The sequence below is a fragment of the Phaethon aethereus genome (assembly GCF_964289735.1).
Source record: "Phaethon aethereus genome assembly, chromosome: 4".
Lineage (NCBI taxonomy): Eukaryota > Metazoa > Chordata > Aves > Phaethontiformes > Phaethontidae > Phaethon > Phaethon aethereus.
Genome location: NC_138578.1, coordinates 78,237,826 through 78,265,130, shown reverse-complemented (window position 1 = coordinate 78,265,130; position 27,305 = coordinate 78,237,826). Strand labels below are relative to the sequence as shown.

At 43.2% G+C, this 27,305-nt stretch overlaps 1 protein-coding gene across 1 annotated transcript in view; it reads left to right on the top strand.

Moving 5' to 3' along the window:
- FGFRL1 (fibroblast growth factor receptor like 1) overlaps positions 1–27,305 on the top strand; it is a gene marked incomplete at its 3' end in the record, with an annotated part of 177,383 nt that overhangs the window by 77,473 nt on the left and 72,605 nt on the right. Inside the window, exon 2 of the mRNA XM_081999441.1 lies at positions 11,197–11,469. Within this exon, the coding sequence (XP_081855567.1) occupies positions 11,197–11,469 (273 nt within the window). The remainder of the gene's footprint in view (positions 1–11,196; positions 11,470–27,305) is intronic.

The window sequence follows — 27,305 nt, the reverse complement described above, 5'->3', positions numbered from 1 at the left end:
ATAGCCAGAAGGTCGCTTGTGCATGGACTTGTACGGACGTGATCACATGTTTTAACACTGTGATGTGGCACCAGACCAGGATCGATCCATTTGAAGCAAATGTTACTACTTTCCTTTGGGTATGGCCTATAGCTGAGGCTGTTTCCTATATGAGATCTGACAACATAATATTCTGCAGGTATCAAGGTTTCATCTATTAAGAAGTCCCATATATTGGCACTATAAGTGCCAATACTATCGGGTATCGTGCTTTTACATCAGGTAGTGTATGCTTCAGTGTCTGGGGAGCAGGAAGCAGGTGTGAATGCTGTAAGACTTCGGTGATGGTTTCTCTGTTTTCATATGCGGAAGGCTTGGTGTTTCTTGAGTTTAAATGTAAGTTTTCACCCAATCAACCTTGTGAACACTTTCTTTTAAAATGCATTTAAATACTTTCCCCTCCTGGAAGTGATATACCAGTATTTCTAAGTTAGCTTGTATGATGGCACAACAGGAACAAATGTTTAATGTGAAATATTTGGTGCTGAAGAGGTGATGTTCACACTATAGGCATTTTGGGAGTTTATTCTGGATTAGCTCCAGTCTGGTCGTGTAGATTGAGCGCATATTAATGGAAATCCAAGACCACAGCTTCTGCTTTTGTTTTGCCGGGGACCCAGATGGCTGTGTCTGCATTAGCAGCTGGTGGGTATTGGTAAGATTGGAGCTGTAAAGCAAAGCATTTTGTGCTGAGCACCTGACACCCCCATTTTAGAGGGGTCTTTCACTCAGAATAGCCCTAGTCTGGTCCTATGAACTAAATGTCCATCTGAACAGGAGCACTCCTTGCAGCAAAATTTCATATAAAAGCAACTCAGTTCGTGTACACCAAAACTGTTTCATGACGTGAACCAAAGTATAAGTGGTGGGGGTGATCAAAAAATTCACTTTAAAACACACCCCGGTCCAAACTAAAACACTGATGTAGGCGCACGTAAGGTAGACCCTTATGATGACAGTTTAATTTGGAGAGAGCTGGATAGAGCACTTCCATCACACCTACCATGAACTGGAGATTTTGGTAGAGCAACAGTGAATGATTTCAGGCAGAATTTTAAAATGTTGCTGTCTTAGAAGGTGGAAAGTCAGCTCTGCTTTGCATTTTGCGTTTTGGAGCAAGATGAGGTTTTTTTAAAAAATTTTTCTTCTGAAGCAAGACAAGTCTTTTTTTATATGTATATATGCTTGGGGTTTTTTTGCCCTTGTGATTTGTTTAATATATTTTAATTTATTCCTGTCCCAAATCAAAACTGTTTTCATATTTTAGGGATACAACAATCCATTAAAAAAAGATTACCATTGCTTAATCAATATATTTTTAAAATCCCAACTGTTTTGTTTGTATGTGTTTCATTTTAGTTTCCCAAAATTATGATGCAAAAGATTTCTTAAACTGAAAAAGGGAATATTGGAAGAGAAAACTGGACAAAGTCTTGGTTCTTGACAAAAATGTCATTTTCTGATAGAAAAACATTTCTGCAAAACACTCCATACCAAGTCTGCTCTGCAGCCATTCAACTAGCAGTGCCTTCTGTTCTAGAGAAGCCTCCAAAAATATCTTCAGTTCTTAAATACCACAGTGTTTATCTCTTTGTGGTCACTAACAAACAGTTGTTACCACGTTTTTGTGGTGAGCAAACTTAGAAGCCCCCAGTGACGCGGGCTGAGCAAAGAGAGGGCTGAGAGCAGCCTCGCCTTGTAGTGCACTGCCACTGATTTCCCAACAGTGAAAGGCTTATGGATGTTTTGGCAGTGTCTCCTGTTTGAGAGTGAGTGTTCAAGATTTTTTTTTTTCTGAGCCCTTAATGCCCTAATCACACCTTTTCCATCTTGGGTATTGAGAAAGGTCAGTAGGAAGCAGCATTGGACGGAAGAGTTTAAAGTCTTCTCCAATTTCACCCCTTAGAGAGAAATTTGTTAAAAAAGATTTTAAAGAATATTTTGAGGAAAACCAAATCCTTGGATACAAATGAAAAAGGCTGCTGTGTCAGTGTATGGCCAAAGACTTGCCGCTGTGGACTAGCAGGAAGGCAAACCAACTATTTAAAGACTTTCGTTCACATCATTCCCGAATACGGCATGGAGTCAACCATAGTGGTTTCTGTTTCCCTGCAGACATAAACAATGACACTTACAATTTCCTGCTTGTGCAGCTCTCGCACAAACGTCTGTCTATAAGGGAAATGGCTAATTACTTATTAAACTTTGTACTGTGCTTAGACTGGGTTAAATATTGACTACGAAAGTTGAAGGGGAATCCGTGTCACCAAATGTGAACTTGGGCATCCTATTTTCTAGGAGCTGTTCAAATAAAATGATTAGGTGACAGGATACTGCACGTAGGCAGGGGGGACAAAGAAGGGGACAAAAAACGGAGCAGATTGGCTTAGAAGTAAATGCCTGTCTTTGAAGCCTTGGGTTTTGGAACATGATTGCAACTAGTGGCTTGAAGGGGAGTTCTGTTACAAAATAAGTGAATTAAACTGAGATTTGCAGAGTGTCTGGTTTGTTTTGCTCAAAGTCTTGGAGATGGTGGGCGATTTGGCTGGGAAATCCACAGGGCTTGTGAAGCAGGATTTGCACGGTCGGGAAGCAGTTGGAAGGGCAGAGTACAATAGCATTTATGTTAAAATTGGGGTAGATTAACCCCAGAAGCTAATTCAGGACTGCCTGACTGGATTGTTTCCCAGAGATTATGGGAAGCAAACAGATGCCTTATGTTGGCAGGAATGGTCCCTGTGTGACTTGTGGTGGAGATGCTGTGGGTTTGGATTAGGTTTGGTGAAAGCAGGTTGGGGCTATGGGGCAGGATTTTCAGTTGGGTTCTGGATCCTCCTAACTCCCTCAGGCCAGAGGATTTCTAGCTTTCCTCCAGAATTAGGCAGTTTGTCCTTCCTGGAAACAGAAGTTTAAAAAAAAGCCTTTTAATTTCAGAACCTGGAAAATATATTTTAATGCCATTTCTTTTGCAAAAGCAAATTAGGAATGCCATTATTCAGATGGGCTTGCCTTTTTGAATGGGAATGAAAAAGGTAGATTGTGTGGGTACATGTGCCAACACACCTTTGTTGTACTTATCTCTTGTCTAAAAAAAGTTTTCTCATTATCCATTGAACTGCTTACCGTCTGCGCTGTCAGTATAATTTTAGCCATAGAGTAGAAACACTAGTCCTCTCTTTTGGCCCACACTAAGCCCACTGGCAGCACTGAAGAAACAATAAATAATATCTTTTCTTCCACATTAGAAGAGAAACCTTCTAGCATACGAATTGTTTCTTCAAAAGTAATTTGAAGTAATCCTAACTCTCCTCTGCGTTTGCTACCTCAAAACCTGAGGGATAAAGTTACTATTTTTTGCTGCTGAAAAAATATTCAGCAACACTTGAAATTGAATGTCACCCATGCACATTTAATTTAATAAGATGGTAATTTCATGTTAAATAAATACCAACTAATTATTGAAAACATATGCTCAAAGGATTTAAAAACCATGTAAGAGATATGTATCTCATCTACTGTTGTTGAACTGCAATAAATCTATGCAATAATCAAGTGCCAATTGTTTAATGTACAATAACTATTTTATTAAATCTCACTGAAATGTGTATGCAGGGCACTTAATTAAATGGAACATGTTCCCAAATAGTCTATTTTTCTTATTTTTGGAACATCAAGTGTAGAAAATTTACTGGCAGCCTTCACCCAAGGGGCTAGTTATTAGTCATGTAAAAATATGGCAAGCACTTCTTGTGCTATCGATAAACATCCATTTCATCAGGAAAGCAGCTCCTACCACAGAGGTAGAGAAGAAAGAGAAATTATGTCACTTCACTTGCTGTAAAATGAGTCCAGAAAGCTGCTTTCTCCATCACATTGTTGGGCTCAGCTGTGCAGTCCAAGCCTAGAACTTGCTCCTGCAAACAGTCTGCTATTCCCAAAGCTAAGCCTGACCAATCATCGGGGCTGGTCAGCAAATACTTGTGGTGTTTTTGTGTTCCTCTCTAAGAATCTTTTTTCTACAGAGATGCTGTTGGTTTTTTTCTTTAATCTTTTGATTGTTTTTGATAAGCGTTGTTTTTGTCTGTGGGCGCCTACGTTTTCAAGCCAAGAAAGACCCATTAGCTCATCTAATCTGATCTCCTCGTGTCACATACTGAAGCATGTGGCCCAGTTACCCCTATACTGACCCTTACTTTACTTGGCTAATGCATACCTTTTGGAAACGCAGACTGTTTTGTTCTGAAAATATCTGAAAAGATGTTGGATTCACCAGTCCTTTGAACGGCTTATTCCAGTAGTTAATGGTATACATGGGCAACACATTCATCCTTTTATCTCCGTCAAAAAGCATTTTTATCAGTTCTGCGCTCCATGTAATGGCTTCGCACTATTCAGGGAGCCATAGTTCCTCTCTTTGAGGAACACCTACTCATGTTAATTGAAAGTCTTGCCATCATTGCTTTGTAAGCCCTTCCCTGGGGGAATTGTTCTTTGGTAGGTGTTTGTCCAGCCCTCAGCATAGCGAGGCCTCTATCCATTGATCCATCATTACAGCTTGAATGCCAACACAAATAATAGTAATAGTGATATGCAGAGAGTGTAAGTCTATGATCCTCATGCCAGTCTTGCAGAGAGGGTTAAGCTATTATAGTAAGGGTTAAACTCCTATTGTAAGCACGTGTTGTCCAGCCCAGCTTTCTGGCAATGGGTATCTCAAGTTAACCAACTCTGGAAGCAAGTTTAAAACATGGCTTTTAGACGGTCCTTTCCAGCCACCCATGTTCATTCTGAAGCATGGGAGAGGTGAAAGAAATCAACTTTGGTGTGAACTATCCTTGTACTAAGGACTCTGGAGGATCAGGTTTTACAGTGATGGGTGAAAGCCAGATGTTGCCTCAAGCGTTGGTGTAAGAGACCATGTTCATTTGGAACAAGTGGTTTGGTTAGTGGCCGTTGTCCAAGTCTTTCATCTCACTGTCATAATGAAAGATTTCTCTGCTTTGCTGTATTCTCCTCATAGGATGCATACTGTGATAGCCCATTCTCTGATGTTAATTCCTTGCATGCATTGATGGGTTGTTTGGGAGCTTCATGGTAAATGACTTTGTTAATTTGCTAACACAGCACTTCAAAAGAAATCTTATCTTCATGGAAAGTGAACGTGTTTGGTATTAAATAATAAAATATACATAACCCGTGGGGCTCTTAAAACTTATTTAACTTCTTTATAAACTTTACAATACAGTATGTGGATATTATAAATTACTTTCCATTCCAAGAAACTGTCCGGGCTGGTTGACCTTCTTTGGAATTTCCTCTTTGTAATTATGTTTAATGTGTTAATAAAGTTCACTTTGAACTGTATCATGGCAAATGGTCTCATAGGACGTGGGTCAGTGCTGGTGTGTTCACCATATGTGAAGCTTGATGTTAGCGTGCAGTTTAGTTGAAGGAATAACAAGGCTAAATCCAAACAATTGTAGAAGCAGTATCTCCTCCCCAGGTTAGCAGTAAAAGGGGTTCACGGAAAGTTAGGAATGTGGAGTGGGAAATCATTTAGCTTTCACTGCTAGGTGTTACTAAATTATAGCTCTAGGTTCGAGTCACTATCAAAACACCATATATCTAGAGGGTTTTCACACAGAGCTATAAATCATGTTTACTACGTGTATGAGTTGAATGAGTGCATGAACTTTGCAATGCAGTCCAGGAAAATATAATTACATGTATGTGTGTTTTTGACTGTGAGAAATATGGACAGGAAGCTCCAGGCTATTCCACTGTTCTGTCTTAAATACACTTCTAGAAATTGTTTTTGCTGCTTCCCGGAAATAGCTGTTTGCTGAAGCGAAGAGACTTTCTTGGGTTTTACATAACCCCTTTTGCCAAGAAATGACAACCACCAGCCCTTCCAAGGCACTGGAGGGGAGAACAGGAATGCTTGTAAAGCAGTGTCAGCAGCAGAGCAGCAAGTGTGGCTTTTCTGCGGTATAGGATAGTGGAGAGCAGTATCGCAGGATATAAATTGAAAGTTGCCCAGCTGTTCAGTAAGACAGGTGTAGGATCTGTCTTTATATAATGGAACAGAATGGAGATTCCAGTTGCTTGTATTCGTAAATGAGGCAAATAAATCTGCACACTTGTCTGCATGTATATGAGCAGAAATATTTAAAACAAATGAGGTGATCATGGCATTTCCTTGTTAATGTTTGACTGGACTTATATGATCTTGAACACAAAACTTGCCATCTAACTGGGATTGTTGGTTTCTTTCTGGGTGTACTTACATGTATTTGTAGATGAGGAAACTACAAGCAAGGAGATAACTTGGTGGAATATGTAGAGTCTGGATTGTTTAAATTATATTTTAAGCCTGATTGCACCCTGGCCCTTGGAACTCCAGGCATGATCCCTTCTAGTAACTAAAATGATTTGAATGTTATGGGGCAAAGTTATATTTAGTTTGTATTTGGAGAAAGAATAACAACCAGGCGCGGGGGGAGGCAGCTGCATTCTCGTCACTTCTTCCCAAGTCACATCCATGGATGTCAAACCCCACCCTTCCCCCTCAGCCAAAATATTAAGAAATTATTCTCTCAAACTATTTTGTTGAGGACAAGGGGGACTGAAGAAAACCTCAATTTATCGCAATGGCTCCTGCTGTTCACACCGGCTGTGGAGTCAGCTGCACGCTCTCTGGCGTGGCACGGCCTAGGAGGCCGTTTCTCGGCAGCGCCCGTGGCTGTGGAGAGCTGCCTTTGCGTAACGGAAAACCGCAGGAGTGGAAGCGAGAAATGGTGGTTGCTTTCTCTCCCCACCCCCCACCCCCCCGACTATAAAACTGTGTAAAAATCTGTGTCACCAGTTTTGGTGGAATACCTACCTGGGGCCTTGGTTTTGGCCCCTTCTGCCATATCTCATGGCAAAATGCTGTGGGACGTTACCTCTGTCTCCAGGAGCATCAGAGGCTGCAGATTCTCAGCACTTACAAAGGCTGATTTTTTCAAGAGTCACTGCCTGATGGCTAAGAAATCAAGGGAAGTGTGGTGTAGGGACACCTTCCCCCAGCACTTACACCCAGGGCCGGAGACCACTGCTCTCCCTGGCTCCATCTTGAAAGGATCCAGTCTGGAGCTTTGGCCCATGGGTGCGGGCATGTGGCAATTCACGGGATCGCCCCCCCATAGCCAGAAGGGTGGTATTGGCAGTAAAAACGTTGTGCTGGTAGGTAGATGAATTCACAATTTTCACAATCTGGTTTGACGAAATGATTTCAGTTTTTCGAAACAATCCCTTACGGTGTTGTTATCCGGCTGTTGTGGTGTTTGCCCTAACGCACGATCCACAAACAAGGCAAGGGCGGCACTGCAGCGAGCAGCTATCGTGAGTTGCTCTCAAAACACGTTAGATCATTTGTGCTCACGTGCAGCGCAAAGCTGGAGTCGAGGATGGCTGAGATCGTGACGCTGGCTGCGTGAGGAGTAATTGCATCTGCTTTTTGATGCTGCATTAGAGCACCGGGCAGAAGCCGGCAGCAGCAGGGGATGGGGAGTCGGCAGCAGCCAGGGTTCAGCCTGTTTTTACCTCGCTGGCAGCTGTAGGTGAAGCAGCAGGTGCTTCCCGGGGATTTTGCCTCTCTGAGCAGCTGTAGAAACGTATCCAGCCTGCAGGGCCGCAGGCCGTGCCCTGGGCTCTGCTCCCGTGCCCCAGCCCTGCGGGAGGCAGCCGCCAAGGGACACCCCAAACCAGCGCCTCGGGAGAGCCGGCCGCTGTGGGCACTCTGCTCTCATGGCCACCCCCCGGCATATTACGGGCCAGTTCTGCGAGGTGGGGAGCTCCCCTCAATACCAGTGGTGCACATGAGAAACGGGGGTGCTCACCATCTTTTTACGACATCTTTTTGCTCCGTCCATTATGCTTGCTTCTGAGAAGCCCCAGAAATTAAACTCCAGGGGAACCTGAGTGGTTCTGGGCAGCTTAACATGTGGATGCAGAGGGGGAACACGTTTCTGTCTGGAGAGCGTGGGATTTCTGCAGTACGTTGCGCGAGGGAGCCCTGTGTCAGCAGCACCCACTGCCCAGGGGACGTTGCAGAAGGACCCTTTGGCAAAGCACACGTCCCCCTCTCCACTGCCTCCCCTCCCAACACTGACAGCGAAGCGTGGTGAGATGTGCCAAACTGTATCTTGACTTGAAAAGCATTCATCGTCACTGTTGCAGTTCCAAGGCAGGGCTGTACAGATATGTAGTGAAATAAGACCCAGGGGATGCCTGTACATTAGAAAGAGAGAGAGATCCGTGATGATATCAACATTTTATTCTTGCTGTAGCCATCTACAGGAGGTCCAGCTACCGTTGGCTTGCCAGGGCCCCTGAAGCCTCTGGCGTATGCGAAGGCACTGATTCCAGAGAAAGAGTACTGCTTGTGCAGAAAGTTACTAGCGCAAAGACGATAGGTAATGAAATGGGAGTATTTACAGCAACAAATCATGAACAGAAGCAAGGTTTTAACATCTATGTCCTGAAGCTGTACCTCCTTGAGGAGTGCATGCAGCAGTATCTGGCAAAATTCAGAGCAGGGAAAAGAGTGGGGGGAAATTTTTATTCCTCACCCTGAGAAAGTCACTGGAAGGGCTAATGAAGGGCTGCAGAGGACTGCACTAGTGTTTTTCTTTTCAGCCAGAAAGGCCCTAAGAAATGCACCCTTTTCTAAATGTCATAAAGGTCTGCGAGTAGATCCTGTGACAGAGAGCGATCCAACAATTCCTCAGAACGAAAGGTCAATCAAAGGAAAATGGCATTTAGGAGGACCAAGCTTACCGCTGACCCAAACACGTGACAGATCCAGAGGCAACGCTGGTGCCATCAGGAGAGCCGCTTGTGCAGCCTGCCCCAATGAGGCACATGACGTGATTGGGAAACTATCTGATCCCTCCAGGTCTCAAAATTCATCAGGAGTCAACCTGAATGTCGGAAGGAAAGGGATTTTGAAGGAGCTACAAGCAAGTTTCCAAGTTGGGAGGAGGGTGCTCTCTCTCCACTGTCCCTGCTTGCCCTGCACCAAACATTTTTCCTCAGCACTAATTATAGATCTGTTTTTGCCATTTGAATATGCATGGAGTAGTATCCTGGCTCACAAGTAGATTGCAATGAAGCTACTCTTAAAGTTTGACTTGGTTTGGTAGGTCTCTAGGTCAGAAGGGACCTCTCCAAGGCCAACACAGAATTTTAACAAGGCTGTGGACTTATCTGGATGTTTCTGCTCCTTTACACTGAGTGAGACACTGCACCACGTAGGGAAATGTAGCAGAATTTGGGGCTGGATCCTCACCTGGTGTTGGTGAGTTCTGTTTTATCAAAGCCAACACACACAATCCCTCCTGATGGATGGATTTCCTCTTTAAAAGATTCAGCAATGTGACTTGTGGATCTTGGGATTATCTCTCCATCCACAGAGCTGGTTGGAAATCTCTCAAGGTGAAGAATATTAACAGTGTGGTTTGCAGTGCTTAGACAGACCTGGACAGATGGGATTTCTTATGGTATTTTGCCAGTTCTCTTGGAATCTGGGAGGGCACCATCACCTCTGAGACGCTGTCCCACAGGTGTCTGCAGAAGCTGCGAAGGGATGTGCGTTATCTTTGCCAGGGACTGACTTTTTCAGAATAAGTGCTCTCAATATCCCCACTTTGGGTCTTCAGCAGTTCACATGAATCTGAGTATGTCTAAGACCCATTAATTTAACCAGGCTCTTAGTTAAACTAATTAATGAGTTTTAAGCTGGTTCATCATTCTCTTCTCAGCTTGAGCAGCACTTATGTTCAGCAGCAAAGCTGCAAAATTCATGGGTGCGATTCAACATGAGTAATTGCAACAGCAGCTCTGTAGTCATTCATGAGCTGGACTGTATGTACTGCCTTAGTCATGCTAGGAGAGAATTCAGGCAGACGTTGGAATAATAGGAATTAGTCATGAGGAAGTGCAAATATGAGCTCTGTAGCTTATCCCATGTGGGTCCAATCCTGCAAAACACTAGGAACGGGAATAAAATATGAGGGAACAGTTCCAAATCCCACAAACATCTTGTGGGTTTTGGGTGCAACTCAGAATCAGCAATTCTTAGCAAAACATTTTGTCCCTATGCAAGGGCAGGGCACGTATTATCACGCCCATTAATAGACTATTCTGGGAAGAGCATTGGTATTGCAGTTTGTGTGGGGAACTTGTGCAATTAATGAAAAGGCAGAAAAGGCAGATGCAGGAAAAAGACTCTCTGCTTCAACTCTTCAGAGCCTTGGGAAGAAATTCTGTTTGAATTCAGCTATGGGGCCATTCCCACAGTTGGGGTCTTTATCACTTCTTTTTTCTGACTATTGGCCTGTCCAAGTGCATCCTGATATCATGTGGCAAACAGTGTGTTCACTCTGTGGCATTCCAGGGACACACTGTTTTGCATGAAATTATCACCTTTTACAAAGAGCAAATATTTGTCAGTCAGGTCAAACCAGAAAGGCTGACAAGGCAGTTTATAAAAATACCTTCTTTTGGACTATAAGCAATGTTAACATGTCAGGCTATGCTGTGTCTTTTCGGTGAAGCGCTACCCAACGAATGCTTTATGTCTGACAACTGCAGGCTTATGCATCTCAGATAAAGCCCATCTGGTGACTATTAAAGGGAATTACCGTACATACAACATGAAAGGATTATAACATTTTGAGGGTGGGGCAGAGTTTTGTTTTAAGTACCAGTGCTGTTACTAATTTTGCCTTCAGGATAGGTGTTAAGTTTAAAACAACTACAGTTGCTTTACCAAGTACAGCTGAATAGTTTGTATATGGGACACCTTCTTGCTATAAGAAAATGAGGAAAAGCAAGAGGCCTAGAATCAGGCTTCCCTGATGGGTTAGCATGAGCTGCTGGTGATGGCAAGGCTACAGCTTCAGGTCTTGCACAAACCAGGATCTCTGTTGTTGTATCCCTTTGTAATTGCCTGCATTTTTTAGCCTTGGTTATAAGTTAATTTTTCGTAAGTACTTTTTGCTATATCTCTGTATAGCAGTCAGTGTAATGCCCTGATTGATGACTGGTCTTTAAATCCCTGCTATACCACCAGCAAAGGTAATAACAGCTCTTTCTCTCTGTGTTCTTTCTTAGGTCCCCCAAGGATTGCCGATAAAGTGATTCACCGTCAATCGGTGAGGCTAGGGAGGACTATCAAGCTTCTGTGCCCAGTGGAGGGTGACCCCCCGCCTCTCACCATGTGGATGAAGGATGGACGCACTATCCACAGTGGCTGGACGAGGTTCCGAATCCTTCAGCAAGGGCTGAAAATCAAGGAGGTGGAAAGTGAAGATGCGGGAACCTACATTTGCAAAGCCACCAATGGCTTCGGCAGCACCAATGTGAACTACACCCTTATCGTGATTGGTGAGTAGAGCTGGAGAAAAGCTTTCACCTGCTTTGGAGAGAGAGACCGAGCTGTGTAGCTGTCAGTGATTGCAGATTTGCTTTGCTAATAATTTACTGACCTCCACTCTTAACTGGCCCTTTCCAGTGTTTGAAGATTGCCAGAGCTGGCTGTGTTGCTGCTCATCTTCTGCTGCAGCCGGCTGCAGGCAGATAAGATTACGCAGTGCCAAAGGTTACAAATAAACAGAAATGATGCAATAGTCACTAGGGTCCAGATCACAATGAATTCCACACAGGAAAGACTGTGTGATAAGGAGAGGTCACACTGATCTTTATGTTTGCTGTTGGAACAGCATAGTTCTCAAAACAAATGTTTAAGGCACCCGTAGAAAAACGCACAGCTGGAAGATCCATGTACTGAGCTTTCACAAAGCGTGGTGTCTTCAGGAATAATAACATTTAGTCTGAAATAAAGCTCAAAGCTGGCATATGCCCCAGCGACGCTCAATTCCTGAGAAATCCCCTTGGTAGCAGCAGGATTAAAAAAGCTTCAGATGCCATCTTGGTGACTGTGGGTTCTCTGGCTATGCTTTTGACTAGCTCCAGAGGACTTGCTTGGCCTGGAAATGAGATTTTGGGGTCACCTGCTGGGCTGAGCGTTCCTGAAAGTCCCCAAAGACACTTCTCTGGGTAATCAGAGATTCCTCTGCTGTGGCTGCCACAGAAATATCCTCATTGGTCATTGTCTGTGAGGAGGGAAAGAGCAGGATAAAATTTGGCATGCTGGAAGATACTGAGGAAGCAAAGGGGAGGATTATAAAGCAGGGAGTGAGATCAAGTATCTTGCCCACCCTATTGCCTGATCAGCACCCCTAGTATCTGGTCTATGAAGTTCTGTTTCTCTCAGACAGTGGGAGTGAGGACAGAGCTTAGGGCAGTTTCCAGCTGCGTACTGGTTGGCACTTTGCTTGTTTTTGTTGTTTCTTCTTCTTCCCCTTTGCAGTAGGAGGGCTTCTGTGGACTCAGAGCATGTAGCAAGCACTTGGTGCTGCTTGATGGAGGATTATCACCCGATAACAGGGTGATTCTTGGAGAATGCACTTAGCTGCAGAGTCGGTATGGGAGAGAGACCAGAATGTAAATGTCTTATCAGGAAAGAGATGCTTTAGGTGAGGGAAACACTCTTGCTGTAGCATCAGTGGGATAAAGCTGCAAAAGCCATCTTATGGTTTACATAGTTTGTGGATTTGGTTTTCCTCATTCACGTCTTTCCTATCCACATTCATCCATCTCTCTTTCCCACACTGAGCAAAAAGGGTGAAGTGGAAATAGTCTCTAAAGAGTCATGTCTATACAGACTCCTTTTGGACGTGCTTTCCAGACTGTTTGGTGTGGAGAAAGGAACGCTATAAGAACCTGCTTCAGTCCTGCGTGTGCTTTTGCAGTATGTAGAGGTTGCCAAAGTCTTTGATCTCTCTGTCATCCAGTATCTTCTATAAAGCTCAAGGCCCTAGCCAGCTGCCATTATTCCAAGGCAAAGCAACACTGAGGCATCTGTGAGTCAAAGAAGGCTCTGACTATTCTTGGTAGCACAACAGAAACAAATGAAAGGGAAAAGCCAGGAGGCACAGGGTAAAAGTTGGACTAGAATTCAGGAAAGATTGAGGCAAAAACTCCAATTCAGTTGCTCAGGGAAATTGGATTATCAAATTTAATTGTGTTAAGAACAATAGTGTTCATTATATTTGGCACTGAAAAGCCCTGGGCACAAACACTGGTTATTTGGAGCCTCATTGGGCAGCTATGGAAGGAAATGGCAAGCTCCCACTGGCCTCTGTGGGTGTGAGATTGAGCCCTATGCAAACAAATATTGATCACCAAGTGCCAAGAAAAGGCTAACTTTAAACTAAATGTGTGGCAGACATATGGGCTGAGTTATCGTTCACCTCCATGCATCCTTGTTCTAATGCTGGCTAAAATCAGTATTTCTTAGGCTCTTTGCACCTTCCTTCCTAGTCTCACAGTGTACCCTTGTGCATTGTTGTTGCTCAGAACATTTTTGACAGGTTACTTACGTCCCTTGTCTCCAGTGGTACAGATGTATTCACATAATGTTTCAAACCAATTGCTTTTCACTAGAACAATTTCCCCTGAAAACAAATGTTCCCCTAGTGTCTTTCTTGCCAAGGTCTGCAAGTAAACACAAGGTATCACTGACTTATTCTTTCAAAGGACCCAAACATTTAATGCATCGGCCAGATGCTTGTGTTCGTCTTGGTGAAAATGCTTTTGGTTGAAAGCAAATCAATCCTTTGTTGATTTTTGAGAAGGAGGCAATGTTTTGAAACCAACTGCATGTCAGTTTTGAGGATGAAGATCAAATTGATGGAGCTGTTTTGTTTGTGCCCCGGAAAGCACAAACTTCATTAGGCAGAGTGGCCTTTTGAACCATATGGCCTCTCTAGTCTCCCACTCCTTCAAAGGAGCAAAAGCCCTTTTACTCCAGCTTTACTACTGATACCAAGCATGTAAAACCATGCAGGTATCAGACATGGGCAAGGTGGTTAAGATATTAAGTCTAAAATAGCATCAAATGACTCATTAAATGTTGGGACTTGAAAAAATAAAATCCATTTTGGCATGAAAATATTCTGGGAATGAGAGTATAGAGAACCAACAAAAATCTGTGACATTGTACAAAGGAGTAAAAAAGGGCAGTGGATCCACCAATATCAGTGGGTGCTGGCAGACATGAGCTCCTTTGTCTACGTTGCAGGTTGGTCTCTCTGAGATGTAATAATTTTGGTACAAGCCTGTTCAAACGTCACTTTGTGGCTTCCATGACAGATATTGCTTACAACCAGCCAGCTCAGTGCACAAGCAGACCAAACTTGGGTCTGCCTCTACATGTCTGGTAGACATACCTTCACATTGCCTGGCTGGAGAACTTCTCAGTCTGCAAGTGTGGATGAGACAGATTACTGTGATTTTACAGATGGTAACTAAGGCAAAGAGAGACCAGATGATTAGTCCAAGACCACATAAAGTATGAGCTGTGGCTCAGAGTTGAGTATAAACCTCTTAAATCTCACCCTAAAAGACTATTCCTCCTTCATAACACTTGCTAAAGTCTTTTCTTCCTCATTTAGGATCCTCCTGCTGCTGTGTTGGAAGGGAGTCTTCTCTTGTTCTAGGTTTTTGATCTTCCTTCTCAGACAAAGGTTTTGCCAACCCAGATGGTAGCAATTGGTTTCTGCCCTGCTTATTTCCCCATCTTCTCAGACTGCAGGGCCTGGATCCCAAAGATCCAAGGAATCCTGCTCTAATACACCACTGTGTGAAATGTAAGCCAGTAAAAGCAGATAACCAATATAAGTCAAAACTACAATTTCCTTTCCTAGCCAGCCTTAATAGTTTTTGTGGCTTACCACAAGATCTGGGATGCCAATTATACTGCAGACAGATTTACAAATGCTGGAAGAGGAACTTCTCTTTAATCAGTGTTAAATCAGCATTGCAGTTATTAAGTACAATGGTTCCTTATTGTGGAGAATTATCTGTAACTCATCAAAACAAATGTGATGTACCTTCCCAAAGAGTTATTTGTACAGTGATGTCCATGAAAAACTTATCTTTAAGGTTTTTCCCAGTTGAATCAATTCAGAAGAGCTGATTTATGATCTACAGGTATGAAAAGTAACTTTGTTTTTAGACGCTTGATGGAAACCTGCGGTTTCATTACTGCAGAGTAAGACTTCCTTGCCAGTGTGCTCTAAAAGGAAGCCTAAGGCCAAAGAGGAAGAGAAAAAATGTTAAATAGCTTCTCATTATTTGAAAACTGTCCACCTTGTGTGCTGAATGGAGGTGTGTTCTGCAGAAAAAAACAGCATGTGATGGTGTAACTGGAACCTGTATCAAGCTGTGGCCATCTTGGGGAAAATGTGAGGCTGTGCATATAGAGCCATCACATGCTCCAGCCATCAGGCACTCACTGGGAAATCTTTGCCCAAATGGGTGAGATTTGCCTGACTTATAAATAACTGAATACAAAGTCTTCTAACAAGGAAGTGCTGGACAAACTCCATTACCATCTCTTTCTGCAATAATAAACTGTACTACTTGTACCAGAAGTCTGGTCATTCTCTGAAGGGAAAATTGTTGGCGAACAGCTGTAGGAAGGACTATTAGTAAATACTTATGCTGTAGCATAATGACCTCTTTCACTAATGCACAACACAGAGGACTTTTCACTTGCAGAAGTGTTGTGGGCCATATCCTGCAAGGTGTGCCAGCATTGCAACATGCGGGGCTATTGCTACAGGTGCTGCCAGTAAATACTTCATCTTGCATCAGTTGCTCAACCAAGTGATGAAAGATCAAACTGTCTCTATTTTTGCATCTGCATGCATGTCTTTCATTACCTTCTGTAGCAAAGAAAAAGGAAGCAGCCACAAGAGTAGGGTTTGGGATTGTCTCTGCACTGTAGACTTCTTGCTTCACTTGGAGTTTATAAACTGCCAAGGACACATCTTACTTGGGTGCATCTTAGCACAAGGAAGATCAACATTTCAGTCCAAGGAACAGCTGCTCTACTGTTTCTTTTTCTTGCCCTGTATCTTTGACTACTGCAATTGTTTTTTCTCTTCTTTTTCTTTATTTGGAGGAAGATTTTGGTGAAGAATCCATCATCCATCCAGTTCATTCCCCTGTCTGGTGCCTGGCCCTCTGAGTGACCAAGCCGCTTGGCCCCACTGGGGATGTGGAGTAGTAAAATACTAATGCAGAGAGAAAGAAGAAGAGTGCAGCTTGTTGTCCTAAACCTCTGATGGGCTGTTGAGAAATTGAGCTACATCTCGTTTTCAAACAAATCAAATTTACTATTAAATGTCTGCTGTCTGTCTGCTGCAATTGATTGCTTTGAGAATCTTCCCTGACATCAGATGATTTATCTTTAAAGTAGCTTTTTCCTGCTAAGCCAGCTGCTACTTTATGCTTTTTTACAGCTTGTCCAAAGACAGCTCTCTTTGATAACAGACATGTGTGAAAAATTTGCATTAAAATAACCTTTTTTTTTAAACAGTCAGCATAAGTATCCTGGAAAAAAAAAATCATGGCAATGTCTGAAAGCATATTTATTCTAATGTGCTTTTTTCTGCTCATACTAGTAGAAAATACTGTGTGAAAAAAAGTCAAGTACAGTAAAATATGGTTTGCATTACAGTTCTCCAATGAAGTCATCAATCCATGTCTCAGAACTCATTTATAGCGCAAAAGCTGAGAAAACATTTGTAGCACAGAGTCAGGTGCCACCAGCCATGATGGAAAAGCATAACAAATTTATTTATGTTTGGGTTTTGGCCTCTTAATAAACTCTGGACACCAGAGAGAGATGTGCTCAGCAAGAAGATGTGAATCAACATTGAGTCAGCAATGTGTGCACCAAGGGACTGCTAATGCTAAGCAAAAAATGAAATGAGTCAACACTTAAAAAAAGAAAAAAATGGTGCAGTATTTTCATTTGAGACCAAGAACAAGATGGTGTGGCTTATGCTGGTCATGGTATGGAGTTAGCAATCTGTCTTTAGCACGTTTACTTCAACACAAAGTGTGAAAGGCAGCCTATCCAGCGTGGGACCGTTAACACAATCACAGGGCATATAATCATGACTAATGATGATTAGTCAGTTGTTACATGGAAATGAAGAATTCCTTGTGACAATAAACAGTAACAAAGTTCTCATGTTTAATTTGTTAAGGCCCCAATCCGGCAGCTGTATCTACGTTGGTGGCCTCCTGTGCATACGCAGATTAACACCAGATGAGGATCTGGCCATAGTCACTGATGCTTAGTAATGGTTATGTTGCTAATTAAAGCTCAGATTGATTTTGGCCTTTGGGAGCTGAGCAGAAAAGGGGAGCCGTAGTTTACTACTCAAGGCCTAGCAATTGCAATCGTTGCACAAGGACTTCTTGTCAGTGTGTGGTATGGTGTTACCGGCTCACAGCAACCCCTCTGTGGAGGTGCAGGTAGGGCTTTGGTTCAGAACAATAACTGTCTAAGGGGTGTTGCCAAGTGCGGGGGTCCTTCATGTCAGCCTGTGGGAAGAGGCTGTCAGTCTGCCTGAACCGATCCCATTGACTAGAGGAGTCAATGAAATGAAATGCTCGGTACATAAAATGTGAATATTTTCATGTTTTGGTGCAAACTCATAACTAACACTGTTCACTTGGCAATGAAGCTCCTTTTCCAGTGGAAGTGACTCATCATTGACTAATGATGCCCTCACCCAAGTGAAGGCTCTTCCTTCTGAGTGTTTATGAGCGTAGGCATAGACACACACACCCTGACCAGACTTGGTGTAGCCCAGGAACAGCAGAAGCAGAAGTTAAAAGGAATCTAAAAGCAATCAGTTATTCCTATCCCCTGAATTTCAGTGGTGCTTCATTTCCTCCTTCTTTGGGGAATCCTGCTCAGAGTTCGCACGTGCAGCGTATTTAGCCCTGGAAAATCTCTGCTGTCCTGGGAGAGGAAAGGAGGAGAGAAATACTCCAAAATGAAAAGGTGACTATTCCTGGATTGTTGCAGAAAAACAATTTCACTAGTTTTAGTCATTTTGATGAGTGCTATGCTAGATTAATATCACAACAGCCCATAATAATTTGTTCTTGAAAAGCTCTTTCTCCAGAAAGAGGTGATGATGTGAGTGCCAGTATTAGCTGTAACTACCCTAAAAATGACTGATCAAAAATGTAGCACCGAGCGATGTGACTGATGGCTCTTGGTGAACGTCTGTAAAAGGCTGGAAAACTTTGCAACCGGGCAGCAGTCTTGTTTCTTCCATGTCCAGATCTATAACGTAACTCACTACTAATGCTGTATAATGTCCACAGTTTTTACAAGATCTTTGTTAGGTTTTATTAGTTTCATTTGATTTTATAACAAACTTTACTGTATGCTTATCAATACATCATGTTCTGGCTAACAAAAGCCTCACTGTTTCGGGTAGATTTCTTTTTTCCCTTCGTGAAGCTGTAACGTAGAAGCCAAGTTAAGAAGGTGACAACACCTGTTCACAATTTAAAGGAAATGAAAAGATTTTTTTCCATGGATGTAAGCATGAAATTCATACATATATGTATGGATATATAGTTTCCCCCCGTACTCCATCCTGTGGTAGACTGCGGCAAACCAGAGCTGCAGCCAGTGTAAATGCGAGGCATGCAGGCCATATGGATGCATTTAGCCCACAATCCTTTGCAGATGCTTTGGAGTGTGTAGCTGCTGCTACACCCATGCAAACAGCAAACTGCAGCTCTCTTTGGTGCACAAATATTGTTTGGGAATGAAAGCAATACACAATGCCAGGCAGGCTGACGTTAAAAGTGTGTTTGATCTGAGCAATTTATGACTTCCTTCTGTTAAATGTTATTAATAGAATTAGCCTCTGATCCCAATGAGTTTGCGGTGTACATGTTGGGTTTTTCTTGTCAGTATGTCTGAGCCTAAAAACATCTTTTGCCTCTGACTTAATTAATCAGGGTTGTCTTTGTTAGAATCCTCCATACAGCTAATGGGCAGAATTTCAGCCCATGTTGACAGAGCAATGCTGATATGCACAGCCACTGATTTGTCCACATCTATGGATCTGTAACGCTTAGAAATAGCTGCATTTATGAGTAAAGCCAAGGCAGTCCCTGGTCCAGGCAGGTGATACGTATGTGTGTGGAAGGCAGGTGTGCAGAAGGTGGTCTAGATTACCAGTTAAGGTCTGCTGTGACTGCAGAATACTAGTTAAAAGTCTTTTAATTAATAGCTCCCCAGGTAATGAGTAACCACTGCATTAATTGGAGACCTGGTCATCTGCAGTTTTGAGATCTCTACCATCCTGTCAACAATCCAAAATGACCATCTTTCCCAAGTAGCAGGATCTTTCTATTAACTTTCCTACAACTACTACTGCCCCTCCCCTTTTCCTGACAGTCTTTCCTTGGCACCTGTGCTCCATTGATGAGAAGACAAGATGGAAATGGCCTCAAGTTGCACCAGGGGAGGTTTAGATTGGATATTAGGTAAAATTTCTTTACTGAAATGGTGGTCAAGCATTGGAACAGGCTGCCCAGGGAGGAGTCACCAGCACTGGAGGTGTTCAAAAAATATGTAGATATGGCACTTTGGGACATGGTTTTGTGGGCATGGTGGTATTGGGTTGACAGTTGGACTTGATGATTTTAAAGGTCTTTTCCAACCTTAATGATTCTGTGATTCTATGATCTCTCTTCTTTTTGTCAAAGGCTGGGAGTGAAGGACTTAGCATGGCCTCATTGGACTCACTGGACTGCTGAAGCGGCATTGAGCTTCATGGGCACAGTGTCTCCAGGAAGTCTCTGCCAGAAAGCACTGTGCCCCATTCACTAGTGCCATCATACAGCTCTGCTGCCCTCAGTTTGCCCAGTAAAAATAGCGGATGAAAACCTGGATATGAGCTGCCAAAGTGCACTCGCAGCCCAGAAGGACAACCGTGTCCTGGGCTGCACCCAAAGCCGCGTGGCCAGCAGGGCCAGGGAGGGGGTTCTGCCCCTCTGCTCCGCTCTGGTGAGACCCCCCTGCAGTGCTGCGTCCAGCTCTGGAGCCCTCGGCACAGGAGAGACATGGACCTGATGGAGGGCGTCCAGAGGAGGTCACAAAAATGATCCAAGGGCTGGAACAGCTCTGCTGGGAGGTCAGGATGAAAGAGTTGGGGTGGTTCAGCCTGGAGGAGGCTCCGAGGAGACCTTATTGCAGCCTGCCAGTATTTAAAGGGGGCCTACAAGATAGATGGGGACAAACCATTTAGCAGGGTCTGTAGTGATAGGCCAAGGTGTAATGGTTTTAAACTAAAAGAGGGTAGATTCAGACTAGATATAAGGAAGAAATTTTTCTCAATGAAGCTAGTGAAACCCTGGCCCAGGTTGCCCAGAGAGGTGGTAGATGCCCCATCCCTGGAAACATTCCAGGTCAGGTTGGTCGGGGCTCTGAGTAACTTGCTCTAGATGCTCACTGCAGGGGGGTTGGACTAGATGGCCTTTGAAGGTCCCTTCCAACACAAACTATTCTATGATTCTAAATACCGCTGATAGTATTTTTTTTAGCAAAATTTTAGTCCCTTTGATATCAGTTAACTCAGAAATGCACAAAAGGCACACTTGTAAATTAAAGCACAGTGTATAATATTTATTATTGAAAGACCAGCACCAAGTTGGGCTAGTTTATAAGGTACAGATTGAATGTTGATTTTGGAGAGTCCCTCGTTATGTCTAAAAGCACATAGACACCGTCGATTGCTCATGTGCTGCTTCTTGATCCATACATGTAGGAATGTTGCCTGTTAAAATGTATGGCTGTTGAGGAGGTGTATTTTAACATTCCTGTAGGGTCTGGTTCTCTACCTTTCCTGTGCTGTCTTTGGCATCCACTTTAAGAAAATGATGAAGAAAGGGAAAGAAAGAAACCAACAAAACTGCTGGCAATTAGTGTATAAACCTATTTTTAAATCCAATTTATTTTTATTTGATGAAAGAAGGAACATATTCTGTGTTGTGCTTGATGAATAATATCATTGTGCTAGAATGCTTTGATTCTTCTTACTTTATAATAACCTGGGTTTCATAGTCAGAAGACCTGAGTGTTTACATTATACACTTTTGGCAATAAATTTGGAAAAGGAGAGAAAAAAAAGGACTAGTCCCAGGAGTTCTGAAACCTACACTCCTTCTTAAACATACCCTGTTGAAGACATTAAGTCCCTTGCAAACATCCATCTATCAGCAGTTGAGAGTTTGTAAAAGGCGTACTTTGTTCTGAACTCCCTGCCCTACTGATTATGCACAGTTCTTTTATTTTGTGAATAGGATGACGACCCCTTAGCCTGGTAATGATGACAGATTTATGTATTTTAACACCCAGACGCCGCTGTATTTGTTAAGGGCTGCCAGACTCCAGCAGTGCTGTAACCGTCGTTTATTTTCATTGTCAGTTTGTGCTGCTTTTTAAGGTGTTCTGCAGCCACTGGAAGCAGTGCCGCGGCTGCTCTCAGAGGTTGAGGTGTCAGGATGTTAAGAGCATAAGCCACCATCCTTGGACTGCTTCCACTCATAAAATGTCAGTTTTACTCTGCTCGCGCTGACGGGGTGGAACCTGCTCCTCGTGCTGAAGCCAAAGAAAAGAGGGGAAAAATAAAACCCCTCCAAGCAGTAAAAGGAATCAGATAACATAGAATTTATCCCTTCACTTTCTACTCCCATGATGTATTTTGCAGGTCTCAAGTTAATGTTTTAAAGAGAACCTTCTTTCAATGTGCAGTAAAAGCGAAGAACATAAACATACCTTGCAAGCTTAGCTGTTAAAGCACTGTATGGGTCAACACATCTGTCCTCTACGCAATGCATCTGTCTGTGATTTCTTCTGGGTTGTTTTAAATTACTGCAAGTGGCAGAACAATAGAGAGACAAACAGTAAGAACAATGCTGCTGTTTAATAACAAGCTAAATTATTAACAGGCCCGTACAGAAAATATTTCATGTAAATTAAAGGGAAGCAAATAATTTTATTTTCCATTGCAGTGATCCAGTGCAACAAAGGCAGTCTTTCTTCTTTTCTTTTCTTCTTTTCTGTCATCTTGCTATAGATACATGTATTCCTGTGTGTATATATAATTTTCTTACAGGCACTCTACAAAGGTTATACGGCAAAAAATGCAGAATATGGATGGTTTTCTGATCTATTCTTTTTTTTTTTTCCCTCCAATTCATTGTTTCCCTGAAAAATGTTGTCAAGTCAGTTGAACTATTGAGTTGAGTCAGTTTTCTGCTTGATTATCAACACAGGGCTTTGAAATACTTGGGATTGAATCTTCCATCACAAAACTATTTTGATTTGGAAAAAGCATTACCACCAAATTCTTCGTTGAGTTTTCTTTGGTCTAATCTTAGATGTTTCTTTTCTTAAAGAGAAACCATATGAGTTGGCATGATGATTTGCATTAGGTTTTTTCAAGCTAGAATAAATTACGATGACCTTTCCGCTGAAGTGAACAAGGATCTTCATCTCACCCTTGTTGAATGTGCAGCTGTTAAGAGAGAGAAGAGCTGGTGGCAGTCCTCCTTGTTCGCTGGCAGGGAATTTGGGAAGGGAGCTGGATCCACATCAGATGTGGGCTGGGATTGCCAGACCTGCCTGCTGCTCTCTCCAAAGCAATCCCAGGAATCTCATGGAGGAGAAGGACGGCACCTCCCCAACTTCCAGCACAGCCAGTGTTTGTGCTCTGTTTGCAGCATCTCCTGACAACTGCAAGCCCACTGCAGTTTCTCCTGGTAGACCTCACGTGTGCTTTGGCAGAAGAAACTCCAACCCAGGAGAAAGTTGTGGGAATGTGACATGAAGAGAGTTGTTTCATCCAAGGGCGTGTGAGCAGCTTTGGTTTGAGTGTGGTTTTGATAATCCGTTTCCTTCAAGGAAGCTTGGAAGATGCAGCAGCCTTCACTTGTGGGAAGTGAGGGTGAATTTTGAGAAGCTGGTCTGTGCCTTTGGCTTGAAATGCAAGCAAGGTGCTAGGCATGCTCCTCCTGTCCTGACAGGCGTGCTTCTGAGGTGCGAGCAGTCTCCTGCTCACGTTGGCCGTTGGTTGGCTTCATCTGTGGAGAATCCATCAACATCTTTCCTCTGGGATGGTTTTCAGAGGCTATGGGGAGGTGTCTGAGAAGCTGTAATCATGGCCATTGTAAAAACATGTCTATATGACCTTCAAAAAAAAGAAGTTGTTCTCTGGGTGCTCCGTCCTTGGGTAATTACAGAGAATTTTGTGGTGGCCTCTTGAAATGTTGCCATGACAAACAGACAAAAGGGCAACAGCTTTCAGTGGTAGATCGGTGGAATTGCGTCAGAAAGGAATTTGGCCACCCAACATCCTTGGTACCGTCAGTGCTCGTGTGTATCTCCCATCCCTTTGCCAGGAATGTTTTGGCTACGTTTTACCCTTGTTCTAGGGAAAACCTGGGTCATGGACATACTCAACTATAAATTAAACTGTTAAACCTTAAATACAGAAGTTACGCCACATATAAATGTGGTTGTTGCTATTTGTTTGTTTGACCCATGTTAGCTTTTCTTAGGAATTTTTGGCCCTTCTTGTTTTCAAAGCTCCACACTTACCAGGAGGACAGGCTGCACACTGGACTGCTCACAAGTGACATTTTTGCCACCTTTCAGCATCTGCAGCGAGGAAGGGAATATTGCAGATCCTGTGACAGCATCTCTGTTCCTCCAAAGCTGTGCTGGCATGTCCTGAAGGAGAAAGAGTTTAAAAGTTTCACTAGATCCTTCCCACCTCTTATTTGGAGAAGGCACTCTTCTGTGTCTTGGGCCAAAACTATTCATTTTTGCTCATGTGCTATGGACCACAGAAATAGTTTCAGACATGGGGAATAAAAGCCAACAAGTTGCCTGCACATCCTTCCTGTTATTTCTGCTGCAGCCTGTTTTTACAGTATTTTATTTTTTTTCTTATTGACAGCTACCTCCCTAGAGCCCTGTACCAGCTTTTTTGACAGCACAGGGAGCCTGTTTGCTGTGGGGAAATAACCAGTTTGCTTATTCCCTTACGGAGTTCTGACCTGCCTTCTTGTATTTCAGATGTGGCACAATACATGATGCCACCCCAGCTCTGCGGGATACACAGTGATAACAGTTTAACTTACTGGGATGGCGTTGCTTTTGTGTCTTGCTTAGATATGATCCCATGGACTTGGAAGGTAGTTTCAAGCCTGCTCACTTCATTCTGTCTATTTTGGGGGATTTGCTATTGTAATGCAGTAAGATTTCTTCTCCAGCCTCAAATGCTAAATCACTGCTAAGCTGAGATGATACAGAGAGGTCTTTGATGGTACTTTTGTCTCTGCTCAGAGCATAAAGTAATGAGTGGATTTTTAGCCACTGCTTTTCTCAAACCCCTCTTCAAATATGGCTTGGCTCATGCCACGAGTGAAATGCTTTTCGTGTTCTTAGTGAGGGAAGAAGTGGACCCCACTTAGAGGGCTGTAATTTTAAAGGAGGATGGTAAACTGAACTTACAGCACTTTATCTATTGGACCATCAAAGATGGAAGATAAAGAGGAGTTTTTCAAAAGCAGTCAGCCGAGGCTGAGCCAACCCCTTCTGAAGAATTCCCATGAACTTCCACGGGATGAGTATTGCCAATGCTGAAAGCTTTTGAAACCTTACCTAACCATCCAGTGACACCTTTTGAAAAATGTGTGTACTAAGCACACATTCTTGGGAAAATGTAAGTAGGGTTCACATGTGTTGAACACTGAGGTGCTTTCTTGGAAGCAGGTGTTTTGAAAGGAAATTGAGAAAACGGATTTCAAAAGTAATTTTAAGGAGCTATAGTGTCTGCCCTAGTCAGTAGGGACATAGTACTTCAGCTGAAGTAACATAGTTTTCTCTCCTGTAAGCAAGGCCTGACTGAGAAGTTGGCTGTTGCAATAAGCAATCACATTCAGCTGTTGCGTGAAGTCATGCTGAGCACAAAATGATTGCGAGGTTTACTAGTGTCTAACACGGAGCTTGTACGATGCTTTGGAGTTCAGAATATGAAAGACATTTCTCTGCCACCTTTGGATAGGAGCTGTAGCTGCTGTAACAGTTAAATACAAATTAATAAGAACATGGAATTGAGCCCTGACACAGTTCTAAGGTTGCAGTAATCATTTTTTTTTTCCCTCTGTAAAAAAACTCCGGGCTCAAATATCAGGAACACTGTTGCTGGATGTAGTCCATGCATGCAGTTGCCATTGGCTGTGGTGGGAAATCAGTGGAGTTACTCAGAAGGAATTTATGTGAGTGAGGAGCAGGGTGCTCTGCCCATGTTATAGAGGCATCCTAGTACCTGCCCTTGTTAGCTTTAGGACTGCTAAAATTCATCGCACTCATATGAGGTGAAAGGCTTGTCTTGCAGTTCTGCAGGGAGGACATGAAGGAAAGAAGGAGAAAAAGGAGAAAAACATCAGGGAGGGATTTTTAAAAAAACTTTCCTTCCTTTTGCATTGCAGACACATTAAGTACTTAATATTTTAAGAGCATCTTCTTACTTAGAAAAGCTGGCAAAGATGGGATTCAGTATGAGTCTGCCAGATTGATTTACAAATCGGCCTTATGAACTCCTGCTGCTTAAACGTACCAGAATGCGACAATTAAAGCCAACATCTGGAATTCATTGGTGGAGCAGATCCTAGATAAACATTAAATGAATGTCCATTTCCTTAACATTGGATTTCCTCTGGCTACCACAGCTCAAGCAGTGTCATCCTATCAGATAGAGCTGATGATGACAGCAGAGCAAATGTCAAAGTCATGAGCCAGTTCTATTTGTTCCATCTTTTAGTACTGAAACTAGGACTAAAGCTGGGCTGAAGAGGCACCCACTGTGTTTTCCACTAGACTGTGGGGATGGGATCCTCACATAACTAACCTGAGCTAAGCTGGTTGGGTGCCTCCCTCTCTCTCCTGTCAAGATGGAATACTTCAGATTAGTTAGGTTAATCTCACTCGAGGAACTTTGTCTCAGTAGAGTTTCTCCTATCTCCATTTCCTCCAAACCTGTCAAGGTTACTGCAGTCTCCCTCCAGTTTCCCTCCAGTCCTCAAATCCAGGGAGGGATTCTGTTTGTTCATTTGTTAGAAACAGAGAAAATTGGCTAATGAATTTGGGACTAAGTCCAAAGTTATGTAAGTGGAAGCCAGTCACAACACGTATTTGCTTGTCTTCCTTTGCAACAGATTTCTTTCCTGAGGCTTGGCTGAAGTGGAGAGTGGTCAATGCCATCCACACCCCTGGTGGGTAAAATGGAAAACTCTGGGGAAAATTTTTTCTAGGGCCAAGAAGAGCTTGCCTGGCAAGAATCAGATTTCTTTGTGCAATCCAACCTAACTGTCATCACGGGGGAACGAAAAAGCACCTTTTGGCTTTCACTTGTGGTCCTGTTTCCTACGGTCTCTGAACTCCTTGGTCACTGGAGGAGCAAAACATGTGATGGTCCCTGGTTGGATTTATTTACACAACCATAGTGTCCCCCCTCTGAAGCTGCTCAGTCCTGGATTACTGAAATGAAGGTGAGCAGAGGTGTTTCCATGTGGGAAGGCTCTCTGGACCCAAACAAAATGAGGAGAAAAATGTCTCTTTTATGGAAAACCATAACTACTTTTAGAGGTGTAGCCTTCCACTAAGGCTCATGAAAACACATTTGCGCAGGTCTGCGCTCGGGACATCAGTCTTACCTCTGATCTCAGAGAAACTGGATGAGGTTTAGGGTCTTCAGGAACTTTCTGAGAATCCAGGGCATATACCAAAGTGTCTGATATCACTTGTCTGAGGCATGAGGTTTTGCCCAGAAGCAAACAGACATGGATTTTGCAGAAAGCTCTTTGAAGCAGGCACTTTCTGCTTTGTACCACACAGAAGGTATACTGAAGGGAGTAAACACATTGCTGGTGCAGGGGTCCTCCTTCCAACCTCGAGGCAATCTCCAAAATCTCTATTAGTGCCTCTCCGGGTCTCCAGGTCACCTCTGCTGGGCTCCCCTCCTGCAGCTCCCAGCTGCTGCTTGAAGCATGCTCGCTCTCTCCCTTGGGACCCCAGTATTCAGCTTCTTCCCACTTTCACTAATCTGACAGTCAAAAAGTCCTCCTTCCCACCTCTGGAAGAGTCATTCATCTTTATAAAAGCATTACCTCAACACCTCAGTTTCTTTGGGGAAAATTGCGCGAATCTTTTCCTTTCCTTCCCTTCTGTCCCCTGCTTTCACAGTCTGCTTCCCCCCACT